This window comes from Aethalodelphis obliquidens, unplaced genomic scaffold (genome assembly GCF_003676395.1).
Source record: "Aethalodelphis obliquidens isolate GAN/ISIS:26980383/991018 unplaced genomic scaffold, ASM367639v1 scaffold31, whole genome shotgun sequence".
Taxonomy (NCBI): Eukaryota; Metazoa; Chordata; class Mammalia; order Artiodactyla; family Delphinidae; genus Aethalodelphis; species Aethalodelphis obliquidens.
The window spans coordinates 6854855-6876460 of NW_020837975.1; the positions used below are offsets into that span (position 1 = coordinate 6854855).

Consider the following 21606-nt stretch of genomic DNA (forward strand, 5'->3'; position numbering starts at 1 on the left):
GTCAAAGTTGGTATCTCAGCCAGCAAACTTGCCTGCAGGCTTGTGCCCCTGGACTCTTACTGGGCTGCACCTTCAAGGCTCACTTACTGGCACTGCACCAGGCAGGTGGTGTTTCCAGTGCAGGCCCACAGAAATGGTCCCATCAAACCCCTCTGGATACTTACATGACACTTGGCCCCACCAAGAGAAAAACTAACACACTGTTCTTGCTCATGTACTCATGTCGTATGCCAGCTCATCACTGACAAACCCCAGGAAAATGGGACAGTGGATTTCCTATTTTCAAGGAGCCCTGGTATAGCAAGACCTCCAGTTGTCTAGTATTCCTGGCGGGAGGCTGGGCAGTCCCTTTAGGGTGTTTTTGTGCAATGTTTTCTCCCTGATTCTTGAAAACCCTGAGCTTTGAAGATTAATAATTCCAGGTCCAGAATAGCAACTGAGCCAGCATGGCTGGTGTGGTAAAGACGCCCAGCTTTCCAACCACCTCCCAGAACGGTTAACCACACTGGACAGGACCCCACAGGGAGGCTTATGCTGGAGCAAAGAGGGCCCAGGTCAAAGCCAAGTACTGCAGCTCTAACAGCAACAAGTGATGTCACCCTGGATAAGGACAACACCCAAAACCAATCCGCTCTTACCCCACTTAACACTCTGATCCTTAAACCAGTCCTGTTCAGGCTACATAACGCACAAAACAGGGCACACAAGATTAATTTTTTCTGGCTACACGTTTATTCAACACAAAACAATCTCTTCCAAACTTTACTGAGGTGGCTGACCACGTCCACGACCAAATCCGCCTCTCTGCAAGAGAAAGCACATGACATCAGCATAAGTGGTATGCCGGGCAGCAGGCCTCATCATCACTGGAGAGGTCCCCATATGTAAGGGCTCAGAGAACCCAGCCCTGCCTCTTACAGGCTCTGGGGCCACATTCACCTCCTAGGCCCATTTCCTGCTGCCCAGGACAGCTGCTGTCCCAACAGTGATACACCAGCCCCGGGGTTAATCCTTTACTTGGATTAACTAGTCTCACAACTACCTTGAGACAGCTACTACTTTATAGATGAGGTAACAGGCACAGAGGGGCACCTGCCGAAGATCACACCATCTGGAGTCTAGAGCCTGCTCAATCCCCAGTGTTCAGGTTTCAACCCTGTTTTGGTTCATGAAACTAATCCAGGGAGCCTATGATGGCCATTAATGAACTAGAAAATACCACTATGCCTCATGTAGTATTGATCTGTGAGACGTGTTTCAGTAATTTTTATATTCACAGATGTTTGCATACTGTGCCTTAATATAAAAACCTATCTGGAATATGTGCTTGGGAAGAGGGGTGGGACCCACCACACTATACTGCATCTCTGGATATGCAGATCCAAAGGGCTGAGACCAGAATAGTGACTGCTCATGAAGAGCAAAAAGGGGATACTTACAAACTGGAATTCGGTTGCTGACCCAGCCCCGGCCTCGGCTTTCTTGTCGGCACCAGCTGGAATGAGAAACACCGATTTAGATTCATCATATGATCTGATCCACTACAGAACAAGGACAAGTCACCCAACCCAATCTTGCAAGAAAAGCCATGTCAGCAAAGGTACCATGAAGTACAAGTAAATTACAACCTGCAGTGGGGAGACATCTTCTGAGCCACCTCTGCCCCATCCCTCTCCTGGGGCAGCCTTCCTTAAGTCACCTTACAAAACTCACAGCCCAAACTATTGCATCCTCCAGGAAGGCTGCCTTGACCATGAAGTCTGGATTATGTGCACTTCCTATACGGCACTTCCCATCACTGAGTTACTTCCATGCTTCAGACCAGCACCTAGCTCAGAGGGAGCTCAATGAAGGGGGAACTAAGAGGTGAAGGGCCCACAGAAGCAAAAAGCAACTTTATTATGACCAAGGGAAAGTGGTAAACAAGATGAAAGATCTAGTGCTGCTCTGTCCTATTATGTCAGCCACTAGCCCAAATTGAGATGTGAGCAAACTACCCATCAGATTTCAAGACTTAAGAGAATGCAAAATATCTCATTAATGTTTATACAGGTTACATATTAAAATAACATTTCAAAATACCTGGGATTAAAAAAATTAATATACACATAAACCATTTCTATTTGCTTTAAATGTGACCACTAGGAAATTTTACAATTCACATTTGAGGGGCAGGGCTAATAGTCAGTGCGGTTTCAGTAAATCTTATTCAAATCGGAGCCCACCTTTGGCCCATTTCTGACCACACCCACCACAGGCTCCTGTCTGCTCACCCCCTGGCCCTTTGACCAGAGCCACAGTATCCTCCCCAACTCTGTACCTTTGTCCATGCCGATCTCTCCCTGAAATGCTCACTCCCCCACCCTCAACTTGGGGACCAACTGTCACATCCTCTGGCTGACTCCTTGTGTGGTTTGACTTCTAATAAAAGCGATGACAAACCTTCTCTGAACTGAGAGCCTGTTTGCTGGAGGAAATCTTTCTTACTACTATCCTATAAGCTATTTAGGTTAATCGCTCACTTCTCACACCTGAAGAATCAGGCACCACAAGTAGGAGGCAAGAGCAGTAGAAGTTAGTAAAAATTCCCTTTACACCTTTCTTTTATATCACAATTAACTGCTTCTGCAGCAAGGACAGAGTCTCTTTAAAACAAATTGAATGGCTCCCCACCTTATTCCGGAGTAAAATCCCAAGTCATACCATGGCCCACAAAACTATGAGACCTACATCCTTATCTGACTCTCCCACTATCTTCTGTTTAGACAAGTCAGGTGCCTTCCCCATAGGACCTTTGCCTGTAATGCTCTTCCCCCAGGTAGCCTCACCTCCTGCAAATGTTTGCTTCAATCTCACTTCGACAGAACTTTCCCTAAAAATCCAATTGGAAGCTGCACACCCCCCGTCCCCATTGCACCCACGATGGACATGATATATACTTATTTTTGTTTATCCACCCCCTACTACTAAAATGCAAGTTCAACAAGAGAAGGGCCTTTTGTCTCTCATGTACACTACTAGCCCCCCAGTTCCTAGAATCGTGTCTGGCATACCACAGGCACTCAGTATATATCTGTTGAATGAACAGACGTCTGTTGTTCCCATCAGTGCAAACATGTGCTATTTAAAAATAAGATTTTGTACTATTTTTGCAATAAAAAAGCAACAAAGGTGATGTGAGTGGGCCCTGCCCTCAAGCACAACTACAAAACAAAGAAAGCATGTTGCTTTCCTAAAAGTCTTCAGTTTTGCTCTAAAGGTCTTCAACTAAAGTCTTCGGTGTCCCCAGCTCAAAGGGCTTTCCTTCTAATCCCCATCCCTGCATAAGACAAGAAGTACAAAGGACTCCAGGTGGAGATGATCTGGGATGAAACGGAGGATCTTTACTGGTTACCTTGGCATCTACAAGGGCCGAGCCCCAGCCAGAGTAGAATCCCAAGATTCTACCTCAATACCCAGATACAGATGATGCTACTCACAGGGCACAGCGCTTCGTCTGTAGGTGTCTCTGTCGGCTTCCCCTCTTGTGAGTCTTGCAGGTCGCTCTCCTTCCAGACCTACACAAATTAAACCACAGTATGAACACAGGGCAACGTGGGAACTCTGTTCCCTTCAGGCCAAAAGAACGAACTGCTCTCCATTCTCACTGGGCAACACTTAGTTATGATGGGTTAATGGGGACAGGAACTCCTACACCCACAACAGTCAGGTAGAAACCTGCCATCGCTGACGTTTTGGCTCCTCTAAGACCTAGGAAAACGCACATCTTAATTAAAATGTCGTACACCTGCAAAAAGTTTGCTTTCTTCTGTATTTCTCAGCATAAACACACATTTTCCAATTCCTTGGCAAATTAAGAAATCCACCCATTTCTACAAACATTTGAATAGCCAAAATTTTGAACCTGACCCATCTCTGAAATGGAAAACTTCCTGTGCAAACAGGAAAGGAGACACCATAAGCTGCAAGCCCCACCTCCAATATAAGTATATAAATACAGAGGCCACTGAGAATCCTCTAGCTCCTCCTCGCGTCTCACTAGGCTGTGGGATAACATTCTCATGAACACTGAAAGGTTAATTTAGTATTCTCTCTACCTTGTTATGCTGGAAAATTACCTATAGAGTTCATGATTTGAAAATGGACTTTTTTAGATTGAATCTGTAGTAAGTGGTCAAAGTAAATAAACGCCAGGCCCCACCTATGGCAAACTGGAATCTGTGTGGGAACAAACAATGGCATTGGCAACACTCCCATGCCCCCAAAGATTCCAAGATGCAGTGAAGAACCTTTGCTCTAAAGATATGTAATCCTGCCTAACCACCTAGGGAGCTTTCATAAAAAATGCAGATTCCTGAGCTCCACGAAGTGCTATTCCAGGGAACCTGACAGTCTGATTATCATCTGTTTTTAGAAATCTCTGCATCTTACCTCATCAAACTCACAAACTGCTCTTTCTACAAAGTTCCAGTGACAAATTTTTTCAAAACCTAAGGAAAAGGAACCATAGCCCTGAAAAATGCCAACTGTAAGCCAACAATGACCTCGAGTCAGAAGGTAATTCCCCACACACAGACCCCTTGCACACTGCTAATATACACACACGCACTCTCTACATCCATTCTCCCCTATCCGTCGTGATTATTTCTGCTCCCACTGCCAAGAAACTCTAGACAACTCTTCATTTATTTCACATGGTAAACAGCTTTGCTTTGGACTTCTTGGGGGGGATAAGCACCTCGCTCTACTGGAAAAATTTCAGGAGAAAATTTCAGTAATACTCTATCACATTTATCTTGCCACAGACTAATATCCTGTGTTTAATGCCATTTCTAGGGATTGCCTAAAGACCTGAGTCCAGTTCCATTAAAGGTTCTAGGACTTGACCTAGGTCTTGCGTGTCAGAGTCCCTCAAGAGCTGATTCCAATGTTATATTACTAAGACCACCTCCATGCCCCACACACAAAAAAACCACTGTTTCACCTCTCTCCCCAGAAAGAGCAACTTCAGAGAATGCCTTCAGAGGCATTATATGGGCACTATACCTTTGGGCCGCGGCCTGCCAGTCTCAGGACGACTGCGGCGCAGGGTGGCAGGCACGATTTCAGGGGGCAGGTGAAGGTAATCCCGGAGATACTGGATACCCTCGTTGGTTAGGTACCAGTAGAAATGTCTCCAGGCAAACTGTTCCTTCACGTAGCCTCGTGATTTGAGAGACTGTAAGACAGAAAACCACGGTTAAGACATAACTAGAGGCTAGAAAAGCAGTGCAAATGGGAAGCTCAACTTCACAGTAGACAAATTTTCACGGTGTATCTACCTCACAGCCCTTCAAGGCAGCAAGCAGCTCTGGCTGTCCTGACTTCTCCTTGGAATTTGCCTTGAACACCAGCGGAAAATCCCTCCATCTGCACCCCACTCCAGCAGCCACCCCCCCACCCCCACTACCTGCATGGCCTTCATGACATGAAGATTGGGCACATTCTTGTCTGCCAGCTCGGGGTGCTTAGGCATGTGGACGTCCTTCTTGGCCACCATCACTCCCTCCTTAAAAAGGAGTTCATAAATGGCAATCCGGTTCTTCTTAGGCATCAACATCTGCAAGAAGGAAGCGATTATCAAGAGCATTTTTGAGCAGTGTGGCTACGGGCCAGTAACCCAGTTCATCACCCCCAAAGACCACACACACACACAAATCGCTGTCCAATGGACTGAAAGCTCAAACACACCATGAAAAACAAGAGTTCAAACTCCGCTAACTTAAGTCCAACAGTGACTAGTTCCCTCCCCCACCCTCGAAAACACGATTCAGGTGAGAAATTGCCAGGACGTTAAAATAAAACGATGGAGGTACATACTTGCTGCAAGACTTTCACACTCACAACAAAAGTATAAAACGGGAAGCAGACCCTGTACGCTCGGACTATTTGGGGACCATCAGCAACAGTACCTAATGCGGAATGGGCGCGGCGGTACCTTCAGGTGCGCGGGAATGACCCAGAGGAAAGCCCTCGATTCATGACAGGCCGCTGACCCCAAACCAAAGGGCTGAAACCTTCACAGCCTACCACTCTTCTCCCAAACTAAACTTCCATGACCAGGCAAAGAGGCAACTCAGGGTGCGGGGTTCTGCCCCGAAAAACAGCGTGCAAGAGGAGCACAGTCTCCCTAGCCTCGCCCGGATCTTCCCCGCCACGCAAGAGCTTCATCTTCCTCTCCCCTCCGCCTTCCACTATCGGGACGCCAATCTTCGCCTGCCAGGGCCCCACTACCCAGCGAAGTGCGCCCCTGGCTCCTCTCATTGCTCAAAAATGGACGGGAGGGGAGCGGGAGCGAGCAGCCTCCGCCACAACCCCGGGGAGGAGCAACGACTACGGCGGCGAGAAGGCCAGGATGGGGGCCGATGGAACCCGAACTCCCGAGGAACTAACCGCGACGACTGCTGGGTCCGGGGCCGGAGCTGGAAAGGAAGGAGTATGTGCGGCGCGGCGTCTCTTCCGGGCTGCCGTGCCCCGCCCCCTGTCAGGACCCGCGCGCTGCCTGAGGTGGCCTCGGCGGTGCCTGAGGGACTGGCGTCTCCGGGCGACCGCGAACCCTGGCTTCCTTGAGGACGAACGCACGTGGAAACCGCCGCTGGGGGCTTCTGACACTGCGTGCTTTATCAATAAATGGTCACTTTTATTGCGTGGGCAGGCCCTTTAGAAAGTCGCTACGTGTTTCTTTTGTTTCCCGTCGGTAACTTAACTTATTATTATGTAAATAATATATGCTCTTTGGGGGGGGAAGAGAAACCAGACGAAATAATAATAACTGCAATAACAATAATAATAAAAGAATAAAAATAGAATCCCATCAACCGAAGGATCGCTATTAACATTTTGGTATATATTCTTACAAACTCAAAGGAAGTGTATTTTTTAACAAAAATGGGATGTTTTGTATGTATGTTATGGTATGATGTTTGGAAACCTGTTTTTTTCATTTACTAATACATCATGAATCTCTTCTTGTTGATTAATACCTTCAGTTGTAATGACTACGTAGTAGTCCGCTGATGGATGGTTTAATCAACACTCTATGACTGGATATATATTTTAGAATTTTTTCACTATTATAACTAACGATGCCACACACCTGCACACTTCTCAAATATTTTCCTTAGGACAAAGTCCTGGCAGTGTAATTGTTGAGTAACAAAGTACACATTTTTAGGTTTTTGACACATGCCACATTGACTTCTGGAAGGCGTTATCAATTACATTCTGGTCAGCTGTTATCAACAAGGCTCACTTCCTCATTATTAACCCTGCCGACATTGGATATTCATTTTTCTCCGTCTGATAGATAAGAAATATTAATCTCATTGCTCTTTTGATTTGCTTTTCTTGATTACTTCTGTGGTTAAATAGTTTTTCTTTTTAGGCTTTTGTGTTCCTTCTTTTATAAATTCACTTCCATTACCTGTTGTCCTATTAAGTTTTTTCTTATTGATTTGAAATTACTCTATGTATTAAAGCTATTAACCCTTTGTCACATATTTTTCAAGAATTTCTCCCAGTTTTTTTTTCATTTGTTCAATTTAAATAGTATTTCGAAGAAGTTTCACTTTTTTTTTCACATTTCTTTGTATTCAAATCTTTATGGTTTCAGACTTTGATACAATGCTTAAAAAGTCACTCCACATCTGAATATCATATTAATATTCACCTAGGGACTTCCCAGGTGGTGCAGTGGTTAACAATCCGCCTGCCAATGCAGGGGACACGGGGTTGAGCCCTGGTGGGGTTGAGCCCTGGTCCGGGAAGATTCCACGTGCCGCGGGGCAACTAAGCCCATGCGCCACAACTACTGAGCCTGCGCTCTAGAGCCAGTGCTCTGCAACAAGAGAAGCCACCGCAATGAAAAGCCCGTGCACCGCAACAAAGAATAGCCCCAGCTTGTCCCAACTAGAGAAAGCCCGCGCGCAGCAACGGGGGGCCAATGAAGACCCAATGCCACCAAAAATAAATAAATTAATAAATTAATTTTAAAAATATTCACCTATAGTTTCTTCAAGTATTTTTGTGGTTTCACTGTTTAAAAATAAGTATTTGGCAGTTTTGCAGGATGGAAAGAATTCTGGAGATTGGGTGCACAACAATGTGAATTACTTAACGCTACGGAAATGTACACTTAAAATGGTTAAGATGGTAAATTTTATGTGTATTTTGTCACAAGTTAAAAAATAAGTATTCATAACATGTTTACAGAAAATTTTTTTAAACATCTTGGACAACAAGAAACAAGGAAGAAGGAAAAACATAATCTAAGGACTGGTAAAGCAGATTTGGAAAAGAATACAATAAAATTCCTAGTAATGAAAACTAAAATGATTGAAATTTAAAACAATTAAAAAAAGAATAAACAATAGATCTGACACACTTGAAGAGAAAAATCATGAAAGGGAAGATAGATGTGAAAAAACAGAACATTCACAATGTAGTCCAGAGATTAAAAGAGATGGAATAAGTGGGTGTGGGCAGGAATAAATTAGGAGGCTGGAATTAACAAATACACACTACTATGTATAAAATAGATAGCCAACAAGGACCTACTGTATAGCACAGGGAAATCTACTCAATATTACATAATAACCTATAAGGGAAAAGAATCTGAAAAAGAATATATGTATATATGTATAACTGACTCACTGTGCTGTACATCTGAAACTTACACAATATTGTAAATCAACTATATTTCAGTAAAAAAATTTTTTAATAAAAATATATATAACTGGAAAAAAAAGAGATGGGATAGTTGAAAGAAAGGATTTGAGGTGTGAAGGATAGAGAGGGAAAGTCTAATACATGTCTATGTGAAGTCACATAAGAAAATGATAGAGAATATGGGAAAGAGACACTGTCAGTATCCTCAAGAATTCTTGGAAGACAACACACTTCAGAGTCACTGAGATCATCAAATCTCAAGTTGGATAAATAAAAACAGATCCATGCCTAAACATATCATAATGAATTTGCAGGGCATCAGAGACAAAGAGAAGACCTTGAAAGCAGCCAGCAGGAAGACACAGGGGTGATGGTTCACTTCCCAGCAGCAGCTCTGGGATGCAGTTTACTGAAATACAGTCTCGCAGGTCTCTTCCCTTACTGTGGCTAGAGTGATCCTGCTACAACATCAAACCATGTCACTCCTCTGCTTAAAATCCTCCAAGGACTCCCCAGTTCACTTACAAAAATATTCAAAGTCTTTACATGACTAAATTGTTTATGTTTAAATCTTTTAGGGACTTCCCTGGTGGTGCAGTGGTTAAGAATCTGCCTGCAAATGCAGGGGACACGGGTTCAAGCCCTGGGCTGGGAAGATCCCACCTGCCGAGGGGCAGCTAAGCCCATGTGCCACAACTACTGAGCCTGTGCTCTAGAGCCCAAGAGCCACAACTACTGAGCCCATGCACCTAGAGCCCGGGCTCCGCAGCAAAAGAAGCCACTGCAATGAGAAGCCCGCGCACTGCAACGAAGAGTAGCCCCTGCTCGCCGCAACTAGAGAACAGCCTGTGATCAGCAACGAAGACCCAATGCAGCCAAAAATAAGATTGATTAATTAATTAATTAAAAAATAAATCTTTTATCCTCCTGGAATGTCTTCTGGTGTAAAAATTTTCCCTCCAAAGGGTAAGATGGTTTCTCAGCAATAATACCTCAATAAGCTATGCTTTTATCTGAAATATCACTAAATTGTTTAGGAGAGATGGATTCAGTTTTAGATTTTGCTGCATTTGTGCCTGTGAGACACACTGGTGAAAAAACCCAGGATGATTTTTTTTTCTTTTTATATCTCCCTGTACTACGCAGCTGCTTCCCGCTAGCTATCTATTTTACATTTGGTAGTGTATATATGTCAATGCTACTCTCACTTCATCTCAGCTTACCCTTCCCCCTCCCCATGTCCTCAAGTCCATTCTCTATTTCTGCATCTTTATTCCTGTCCTGCCCCTAGGTTCATCAGAACCTTTTTATTTATTTTTTTAGACTCCATATATATGTGTTAGCACATGGTATTTGTTTTCCTCTTTCTGACTTACTTCACTCTGTATGACAAACTCTAGGTCCACCCACCTCACTACAAATAACTCAATTTTGTTTCTTTTTATGGCTGACTAGTATTCCATTGTATATATATGCCACATCTTCTTTATCCATTCACCTATGGATGGACACTTAGATTGCTTCCATGTCCTGGCTATTGTAAATAGTGCTGCAATGAACATTGGGGTACATGTCTCTTATTGAATTATGGTTTTCTCAGGGTATATGTCCAGTAGTGGGATTGCTGGGTCATATGGTAGTTCTGTTTTTAGTTTTTTAAGAAACCTCCATACTGTTCTCCATAGTGGCTGTATCAATTTACATTCCCACCAACAGTGCAAGAGGGTTCCCGTATCTCCACACCCTCTCCAGTATTTATTCCTTGTAGATTTTTTGGTGATGGCCATTCTGACCACTGTGAAGTGATACCTCACTGTAGTTTTGATTTGCATTTCTCTAATGATTAGTGATGTTGAGCATCCTTTCATGTGTTTGTTGGCAATCTGTATATCTTCTCTGGAGAAGTGTCTATTCAGTTCTTCTGCCCATTTTTGGATTGGGTTGTTTGTTGTTTTTGATATTGAGCTGCATGAGCTGCATGAGCTACTTGCATATTTTGAAGATTAACCCTTTGTCAGTTGTTTCGTTTACAAATATTTTCTCCCATTCAGAGGGTTGTCTTTTCGCCTTGCTTATGGTTTCCTTTGCTGTGCAAAAGCGTTTAAGTTTCATTAGGTCCCATTTGCTTATTTTTGTTTTTATTTCCATTTCTCTAGGAGGTGGATCAAAAAAGATCTTGCTGTGATTTATGTCAAAGAGTGTTCTTCCTATGTTTTCCTCTAAGAGTTTTATAGTGTCTGGTCTTACATTTAGGTCTCTAATCCATTTTGAGTTTATTTTTGTGTATGGTGTTAGGGAGTGTTCTAATTTCATTCTTTTACATGTAGCTGTCCAGTTTTCCCAGCACCACTTATTGAAGAGATTGTCTTTTCTCCATTGTATATGCTTGCCTCCTTTGTCATAGATTAGTTGACCATAGGTGTGTGGGTTTATCTCTGGGCTTTCTATCCTGTTCCATTGATCTATATTTCTGTTTTTGTGCTGGTACCATATTGTCCTGATTACTGCAGCTTTGTAGTATAGTCTGAAGTCAGGGAGTCTGATTTCTCCAGCTCCATTTTTTTCCCTCAAGACTGCTTTGGCTATTCAGGGTCTTTTGTGTCTCTATACAAATTTTAAGATTTTTTGTTCTAGTTCTGTAAAAAATGCCACTGGTAATTTGATAAGGATTGCATTGAATCTGTAGATTGCTTTGGGTAGTGTAGTCATTTTCATAGTGTTGATTCTTCCAATCCAAGAACATGGTATATCTCTCCATCTGTTTGTGTCGTCTTTGATTTCTTTCATCAGTGTCTTATAGTTTTCTGAGTACAGGTCTTTTGTCTCCCTAGGTAGGTTTATTCCTAGGTATTTTATTCTTTTTGTTGCCGTGGTGAATGGGATTGTTTCCTTAATTTCTCATTCTGATCTTTCATTGTTAGTGTATAGGAATGCAAGATATTTCTGTGCATTAATTTTGTATCCTGCAACCTTACCAAATTCATTGATTAGCTCTAGTAGTTTTCTAGTGGCATCTTTAGGATTCTTTATGTATGGTACCATGTCATCTGCAAATAGTGACAGTTTTACTTCCTCTTTCCAATTTGTATTCATTTTATTTCTTTTTCTTCTCTGATTTCTGTGGCTAGGACTTCCAAAACTATGTTGAATAATAGTGGCAAGAGTGGACATCCTGATCTTAGAGGAAATGGTTTCAGTTTTTCACCATTGAGAATGATGTTTTCTGTGGGTTTGTCATATATGGCCTTTATTATGTTGAGGTAGGTTCCCTCTATGCCCACTTTCCTGAGAGTTTTTATCATGAATGTGTGTTGAATTTTTTCAAGAGCTTTTTCTGCATCTATTGAGATGATCATATGGTTTTTCTTCTTCAATTTGTTAATATGGTGTATCGCATTGATTGATTTGCATATACTGAAGGATCCTTGCATCCCTTGGATAAACCCCACTTGATTATGGTGTATGATCCTTTAATGTTTTTGTTTTTTTTTTTTGCGGTACGCGGGCTTCTCACTGCCACAGCCTCTCCCGTTGAGGAGCACAGGCTCCGGACGCGCAGGCTCAGCGGCCATGGCTCACGGGCCCAGCCGCTCCGCGGCACGTGAGATCTTCCCGGACCAGGGCACGAACCCGTGTCCCCTGCATCGGCAGGCAGACTCTCAATCACTGCGCCACCAGGGAAGCCCATGATCCTTTAATGTTTTGTTGGATTCTGTTTGCTTGTATTTTATTTGAGGGTTTTTGCATCTATATTCATCAGTGATATTGGTCTGTAATTTTCTTTTTTTGTAGTATGTTTGTCTGCTTTGGTATCAGGGTGATGGTGGCCTCATAGAATGAGTTTGGGAGTTTTCCTTCCTCTGCCATTTTTTGGAAGCGTTTGAGAAGGATGGGTGTTAGCTCTTCTCTAAATGTTTGATAGAATTCACCTGTGAAGCCATCTGGTCCTGGACTTTTGTTTGTTGGAAGATTTTTAATCACAGTTTCAATTTCATTACTTGTGATTGGTCTGTTCATATTTTCTGTTTCTTCCTGGTTCAGTCTTGGAAGGTTATGCCTTTCTAAGAATTGTCCATTTCTTCCAGGTTGTCCGTTTTATTGGCATAGAGTTGCTTGTAGTAGTCTCCTAGGATGCTTTGTATTTCTGCGGTGTCTGTTGTAACTTCTCCGTTTTCATTTCTAATTTTATTGATTTGAGTCCTCTCCCTCTTTTTCTTGGTGTGTCTGGCTAATGGTTTATCAATTTTGTTTATCTTCTCAAAGAACCAGCTTATAGTTTTATTGATCTTTGCTATTGTTTTCTTTGTTTTTATTTCACTTACTTCTGCTCTGATATTTATGATTTCTTTCCTTCTACTAACTTGGGGTTTTGTTTGTTCTTCTTTCTCTAGGTCCTTTAGGTGTAAGGTTAGATTGTTTACTTGAGATGTTTCTTGTTTCTTGAGGTAGGATTGTATTGCTATAAACTTCCCTGTTAAAACTGCTTTTGCTGTATCCCATAGGTTTTGGATCGTCGTGTTTTCATTGTAATTTGTGTCTAGGTATTTTTTGATTTCTTCGGTGATCTCTTGGTTATTCAGTAACGTATTGTTTAGCCTCCATGTGTTTGTGTTTTTATCGTTTTTTTCCCCCTGTAATTGATTTCTAATCTCATAGCATTGTGGTCAGAAAAGATGCTTGACATGATTTCAATTTTCTTAAATTTACCAAGGCTTGATTTGTGACCCAAGTTGTGATCTATCCTGGAGAATGTTCCATGTGCACTTGAGAAGAAAGTGTAATCTCCTGTTTTTGGATGGAATGTCCTATAAATATCAATTAAATCTATCTGGTCTATTGTGTCATTTAAAGCTTGTGTTTCCTTATTAATTTTCATTTTGGATGATCTGTCCATTGGTGAAAGTGGGGTGTTAAACTCCCCTAGTATGATTGTGTTACTGTTGATTTCCTCTTTTATAGCTGTTAGCAGTTGCCTTATGTATTGAGGTGCTCCTATGTTGGGTGCATATATATTTATAATCATTATATCTTCTTGGATTGATCCCTTGATCATTATGTAGTGTCCTTCCTTGTCTCTTGTAACTTTCTTTATTTTAATGTCTATTTTATCTGCTATGAGTATTGTTACTTCAGCTTTCTTTTGATTTCCATTTGCATGGAATATCTTTTTCCATCCCCTCACTTTCAGTCTGTATGTGTCCCTAGGTCTGAAGTGGGTCTCTTGTAGACAGCATATATATGCGTCCATTCAGCGAGCCTGTGTCTTTTGGTTGGAGCATTTAATCCACTCATGTTTAAGGTAATTATTGATATGTATGTTCTTATTACCATTTTCTTAATTGTTGTGGGTTTGTTTTTGTAGGTCCTTTTCTTCTCTTGTGTTTCCCACTTAGAGAAGTTCCTTTAGCATTTGTTGTAGAGCGGGTTTGGTGGTGCTGAATTCTCTTAGCTTTTGCTTGCCTATTAAGCTTTTGATTTCTCCGTGGAATCTGAATGAGATCCTTGCCAGGTCGAGTAATCTTGGTTGTAGGTTCTTTCCTTTCATCATTTTAAGTATATCATGCCACTCCCTTCTGGCTTGTAGAGTTTCTGCTGAGAAATCAGCTGTTAACCTTATGGGAGTTCCCTTGTATGCTATTTGTCGTTTTTCCCTTGTTGCTTTCAATAATTTTTTCTTTGTCTTTAATTTTTGCCAATTTGATTACTATGTGCCTCAGCGTGTTTCTCCTTGGGTTTATCCTGCCTGGGGCTCTCTGTGCTTCCTGGACTTGGGTGGCTATTTCCTTTCCCATGTTAGGGAAGTTTTTGACTATAATCTCTTCAAATATTTTCTCGGGTCCTTTCTCTCTCTCTTCTCCTTCTGGGACCCATATAATGCGAACGTTGTTGCATTTAATGTTGTCCCAGAGGTCTCTTAGGCTGTCTTAACCTCTTTTAATTCTTTTTTCTTTATTCTGTTCCGTGGCAGTGAATTCCACCATTCTGTCTTCCAGGTCACTTATCCATTCTTCTGCCTCAGTTATTCTGCTATTGATTCCTTCTAGTGTATTTTTCATTTCAGTTATTATATTATTCATCTCTGTTTGTTTTTCCTTTAATTCTTCTAGGTCTTTGTTAAACATTTCTTGCACCTTCTCGATCTTTGCCTCCATTCTTTTTCCGAGGTCCTGGATCATCTTCACTATCGTTATTCTGAATTCTTTTTCTGGAAGGTTGCCTGTCTCCACTTCATTTAGTTGTTTTTCTGGGGTTTTATCTTGTTCTTTCCTCTGGTCCAAAGTCCTCTGCCTTTTCATTTTGTCTGTCTTCCTGTGAATGTGGTTTTCCTTCCACAGGCTGCAGAATTGTAGTTCTACTTGCTTCTGCTGTCTGTCCTCTGGTGGATGAGGCTATCTAAGAGGCTTGTGCAAACTTCCTGATGGGAGGAACTGGTGGTGGGTAGAGCTCCCCAGGCTGATTTTAGATAAAGAGCTCAGAATTTGTCCTGTGGGAGAGAGCTGCGTTACATTAGGTCAGGGAATCACCTAAGACCCTTGAGGCTCTGAGATCACCTGGAGAGGATGTGGAGTGAGAAGAGGATGTGGAGGGACACTGCAGCACTTCCCAGCTCATCCTCAGATGAGGTTCCTGTGGTGTCTCCAGCCCGGATGGAGCCTTCTCGTGGGCAGGGGCCATGACTTGCTCCTCTCTTTGTCCTCTCCAGCAGTTAGCATGATGTCTCACACATGATTGGGATACTAAATGTTTCAGGAGTAAACAGCAAACTCATGGTGAGCAGAGGATATTAGAGGTTACTGAGTCAGGAAGGACGAATAATAATACCCTCTGACATTTAGAAAAGACTTCTCAAATGACAGCGCACCCTTGAGTTCACTGAATTCCATTCAGCAGTGAGGCACAAGGCACCTGGCCCTGGGCCAGGTGATGGGGTAAAAGTGGAGGCAAGAACACACTCGGATCCCACGCCTGGCAACAAATACCTCTATTATGTACTGGGAGCTATGAAGAAAAGGATCAGGGCATGGTGACCTAGAGCTTGGGTTGAGAAAAACCAGGAGGAACAATTCCAGTGCAAGGCCCTGCTGCAAAGAAGGGCTTGAACTGAGAGGCAAGCCAGCGGCCAGGACATGGTGAGCATGGAGAACCTGGACAGGCATGGTGGCCTCAGGAAGAGGTAGGATTTTATTCAAAGTGCAATGAAGAGCCACGGAAAGGTTTCAGGCAGTCGTGACAGGATCAGATGTATATTTTAAAGAGATTACCGTTATCAAGACCAACACCATTTTTACCACTCCTGTGCTGTATTGTGCGTGAGATATAGGTCTATCACCTGCCCCGTGTTAAAGACACACACACACACAAACCCAAAAAACAAACGAACAAAAAACAGGCTTAGAGAAACAGATGTTTCTTGGTCAAGGTCGCAGAAGTAAGAATTGATGGAACTGGACTCTGTCTGCAGAGCCCGGAGCCTTTCCTGCTACCTCGGGCTGCCCCTCTGCAATGGGGTGTTCCTCCTGGGGCCAAGGTCAGGGGCAGGGAGCCAGAGCCCAGGGTTCAGAAAAGTGAGAGGAAGGGCTCTGGCTCTTGCAGGGTTTGGTCTCATGCCTGCTGCTCAGTAGAACCCTTTGGGAAGCTTTTAAAAATCCATTTACCCAGGCCACACCCCAGACTGAGTTAAGTCAGACACAGGGGGTGGGGCCAAGGCATCAGTATTTTGCCTTTTTTTTTTGGCTGCACCACGAGACTTGTGGGATCTTAGTTCCCTGACCAGGGATGGAACCTGGGTCCCCTTCAGTGGCAGCGCAGAGTCCTAACCACTGGACCACCAGGGAATTCCCCCAGTATTTTGCTTTTTAATTTTTCTTGATATGTAGTATACTTACAGTACAGTGCACAAATGTTAAGGTTACAACTCAATGTATTTTTATGTGTGTGTGTGTATGTGTGTGTGTGTGTGTAAATCCATGTTAACTACCATTCAGATCAAGAGAGAGGATATGACCAGTACTCCAGAAGTCTCCCTTTCTGGTCAGTGCCCCACCCCCATTCCCAGATACACACTATTCTGATGTCACCACAGTACGTACTGGTTTGTGTCTGGCTACCCGCCCCTCTTCATCATCAGGTCTGTGAGAATCCCCGTCACAGACATCAGTATTTTGTTCCTTTTTGTTGCAGAGTGGCATTTCATTGTACAGCTACAGCACAATTTGTTCATCCATTTACCAGTTGATGGACCACTACCTAAGTGGTTTCCAGAATTTACAAATAAAACTGCTAAGGATGTACTTCGACATGTTTTCTGGTGAACATGGGTATGGGCAGCAGCAGTTTTAAAGCCACCAACATTGAGAACCACGGACTTTGCGAAGCTATAAAATCCTGCGGGCTGCTGGAAAGATGGAAGAATGGAAGTCAGGGTCTAGGTCCCCAGAGACCCCCTGGAGTCCCCCCAGATTGGAAATGAATAAACTACCTTGTAGAGGTTTTCTAGTTGCAGTTCCTTTTCTTTTGAGGTTCCAGAGCCTTGAATAAAATCTCCCTGGTCACAGAGGAAAGGGAAGGAGTCCTGGGGAGCAGTGCCCTCTGTGGTCTGCATGGTGGCCTCTATTTCTGTGACTCAGGGAACAGAGTGAAGGGCACCCTCTTAGGGCCCAGGTACAGTGAGGCCCTGGCTGTGACCACAGTAAACCAGATGTCCTCAATAGACACTATCTAGAATAGCTTCCTAATGCTGTAGCATGACACCTCCTCCCACTCCAGAAGAAAGCTCCTCGAAAGAGCCATCTCTGCTGTGAATTTTCATTTATAGCTCCCAAGGCATATATGAGTTTGTGATCTGTAGGTAGATGGCTGCTGACACATTCCCGGACACACACACACACACACACACACACACACACACACACACACGTCACCCACATCTGTTGCCATGGGGCTGAGGGTATGATTTATTCTCTAAATGGAGCCTGACCCTCCCCTCCACACGAGCAAACCACACCGCAGACGACCTCTCCCTAATCGACTACCACCTCTTTACCTGTCACTGTTTGGGGCAGCTCCTCTGACCTCACTTGCCTGAGGCTGCCGTGATTATTTTCCTGAATTATTTGATAATAAGCAATGTGGAGGCAAAAACTGCAGACAGAGTTCAGGGAATGCCACCTGTTGACAGCCTGTTGGATCTGTTGCCTGCAGAGGTGATCCATGTTGCTGTCAAGGTCTGGTTCATCCATTGTCACCTGTAACTCTCTGAGCATTTCTCATACTCCCTTGTTTTCTTTTTCACTGCCTAACTATTGGGTTGGCCAAAAAGTTTGTTCAGTTAGTGAATACATTAGTCAATAAAATTCTTGGTGAAAATGAAAAATGTGTCTTTTATTTTTATTTAAACCAAATGAACTTTTTGGCCAACCCAATACATTTTTGAGTACCCATTTTACAGCTGGAAAAACTGAGGCATGGGAAGGTTTGGAATCTCAGCTCCACAAGGGCACGGATTTGTGCCTGTGGTGCTGACGGCTGGACCCTCAGCAGCTTGGGACAGTGCCTGGCACACAGGAGAGCCTCAGTAAATATTTCTTTAGGAAATGAATGAAGCTTGTGATGCATTTTGGTTTTGAAACGTCTATCTCGATTTCCTCTTCCTGCTGGGCCTCCTTCCTCAGCACAGTCCACCAGGACAAGCAAGGCAGCCACACTTCCCTTGGGAGGGTTTCCTCTCCCATTGCCCATTGGAGCCTCTTTACCTCTGCAATTGAAAGCACAGAATCGAGAGCTACACTGCCTGGCAAACCTCTGCCACTTTGTAGCTGTGGGGCCTCTTAGCCTCTCTGTGCCTTGCTTTCTTCATTTCTTTGCTGGAAATAACAGTACCAACCTGGTGGAGTTGTGGGAAGGATTCAAAGAGTTTGTATAAATGATGCGTTTGGAGCTGTGCCTTGCATGTGGCAGGTGCTCAAGAAAGTCAGTTATTAATATTACTTTAAATAAAAAAAAACTTTCCCCCTAGCTTTAATGAGGTATGATTGACAAATAAACATTGTATATACTTAAGGTCTAAGGCCTGATGTTTTGATATCCTCTTTTCTGAAAGATTTTTTCAAATCTTCTGCCCATTTAAATTTTTTTTTCAGCTGTGGTAAAATATACACACCATAAAATTTACAATCTTAACCATATTTAAGTATACAGTTCAGTCTTTTGCCTGTTTTAAAAACTGGATCATTTTACTTCTTAATATTGAGTTGTAGGAGTTATTTATATAATCTGGATACCAGTCCTGTTTTCAGATATATGTAAATATTATGAATATTTTCTCCTAGTCTGTGGCTTATCTTTTTATTTTCTTAACAATGGCTTTTGAAGACCAGAAGCTTGCTTTCCTTCTTTTTTTTAAAATAAATTTTATTGGAGTCTAGTTGATTTACAATGTTGTGTTAGTTTCAGGTATACAGCAAAGTGAATCAGTTATACATATACGTATAACCACTCTTTTTTTAAAATTAATTAATTAATTTTGGCTGCACCATGAGGCTCATGGGGTTTTAGTTCCCCAACCAGGGATCGAACCCGGGCCCTTGGTAGTGAGACTTCAGAGTCCTAACCACTGGACCACAAGGGAATTCCCTATCCACTCTTTTTTTAGATTCTTTTCCCATATAGGTCATTACAGAGTATTGAGTAGAGTTCCCTGTGCTATACAGTAGGTCCTCATTAGTTATCTATTTTATATGTAGGAGTGTGTATCTCAATCCCAATCTCCCAGAAGTTCTCTTTCTTTTTAAACACAAAGATATAATTTTATTCATGCAAGAATATGAATACTGTTCAACATGTAGGGCTTTTTTCTGCCTGTTTAAATTGAATTTCAATCTGAACATCTAATATTGACAAGCATCAAGCTATTTTAATCAGGTTACTTTTTACGTTTATAAAAGTGGCACAAATGTCTCTGAATACCACTCCAGAGATACTAATACACAAGGCAAACAACCACCCAACTCCTCTTTAGCCTCATATCACAAAACAATGCAAAGACAGATGGAATAACATTCCCTGCGCTCTAGGGAAAGCACAATACAGGAAGAGGGTAAGAGGGTTTCTGGATCCCTGACACTGTTTCAGATGCTTCTTTCATTTTCTGTCTTCCTTCCCCGGGCACGATGGGGCTCCTTTGATGGAAGGCAAGATGGCTGCTATCCCCAGAAGTTTTCAATTAGTTAATTTATTAATAGACTAATCTGTTAATTTTTTAAATGACCTGTGCTTTTTGTGTCCCAAGAAATCTTTGCTTAGCCCAAGCTTACGAGAATATCCTCTTACGTTTTCCTTTAGAAGATTTTTTAGTACCCACCCTCCACCCCCGGCATGGCTTGTGGGATCTTAGTTCCTGGGCCAGAGATAGAACCCATGCCCCCTGCAGTGGAAGCGCAGAGTCCTAACCACTGGACCACCAGGGGATTCCCATTTTTTTAGTTTTTTGGGTTTTTTTTAAACATCTTTACTGGAGTATAATTGCTTTACAATGGTGTGTTAGTTTCCGCTGTATAACAAAGTGAATCAGCTCTACATATACATATATCCCCATATCCCCTCCCTCTTGCATCTCCCTCCCACCCTCCCTATCCCACCCCTCTAGGTGGACACAAAGCACAGAACTGATCTCCCTGTGCTATGCGGCTGCTTCCCACTAGCTATCTATTTTACATTTGGTAGTGTATGTATGTCCATGCCACTCTCTCACTTCGTCCCAGCTTACCCCTCATCCTCCCCGTATCCTCAAGTACATTCTCTATGTCTGCATCTTTATTCCTGTCCTGCCCCTAAGTTCTTCATGACCTTTTTTTTTTTTTTAGATTCCATATATATGTGTTAACATACGATATTTGTTTTTCTCTTTCTGACTTACTTCACTCTGTATGACAGACCCTAGGTCCATCCACCTCATTACAAATAACTCAATTTCGTTTCTTTTTATGGCTGAGTAATATTCCATTGTATATATGTGCCACATCCTCTTTATCCAGTCATCTGTCGATGGATACTTAGGTTGCTTCCATGTCCTGGCTATTGTAAATAGAGCTGCAATGAACGTTGTGAATTTTTTTAGTTTTAACTTTTACACTTATGTCTATGATCGACTTCAAATTAAATTTTGTGTGTGGTATAAGAATTGAGATTCTTTTTGTTTCAAACGAATATCTAGTTCTTCCAGCATCATTTGTTGAAAAGACTACTCTTTCCGCATTGAATTAACTTTGTTGAAAATTAATAGATCACACATCAGTGGCTCTACTTCTGGGCTCTTTTTTCTCTTCCACTGATCTGTAGTGTTATCCTTACACCAACAGCACACTTTCTTGGTACTGTTGCTTTATAGATAGACTTGAAATCAGGTAGCATAAGTCTTCCAACTTCATTCATCCTTTAAAAGAAAATTGTTTTGGCTTGCTCATTAAAAAAATATTTTGATCTGTATCATAAAAGATGAGGAAAAATAGATAACCAACAAAGACCTACTGTATAGCACAGGGAACTATGCTCAATATTTTATAATAACCTATAAGGGAAAAGAATCTGGAAAAGATATATATAGAGAGAGATAGATATATCTGAATCACTGTGCTGTACACCTGAAACTAACATGATATTGTAAATCAACTATACTTCAATTAAAAAAAAATTCAAGAAAAAAATTCCAAGGAATTCTCTGGCAGTCAAGTGGTTAGGATTCCGTGTTTTCACTGCCAAGGGCCCAGGTCCAATTCCTGGTTAGGGAACTGAGATCCCACAAGCCGCTCAGTGTGGCAAAAAAAAAAAAAAAAAAGATGAGGAAAGCTTACAGATTGAAGTAGACTAAGCAGAAATAACAACTAAATGCAATATGGGATCATG

General features: G+C 42.3%; 1 protein-coding gene across 2 annotated transcripts; it reads right to left on the reverse strand.

The window, feature by feature from the left end:
• Nucleotides 1-709: 709 nt before the first annotated feature.
• Nucleotides 710-6527, reverse strand: RPS10 (ribosomal protein S10). 2 transcript variants are annotated; one of them, XM_027127005.1, is made up of 6 exons: nt 6433-6527; nt 5450-5599; nt 5047-5218; nt 3480-3557; nt 1440-1495; nt 710-804 (listed from the first exon to the last, which is right to left on the reverse strand). In XM_027127005.1, exons 2-6 carry the CDS (start codon nt 5597-5599, stop codon nt 763-765), a joined length of 498 nt encoding a protein of 165 aa, XP_026982806.1. In that variant the 5' UTR covers nt 6433-6527; the 3' UTR covers nt 710-762. The 2 variants fall into 2 exon arrangements, with proteins under 2 accessions (XP_026982806.1, XP_026982807.1); XM_027127006.1 differs by lacking the exon at nt 6433-6527 and adding an exon at nt 5952-5966.
• Between the last annotated feature and the right edge of the window lie 15079 nt (nt 6528-21606).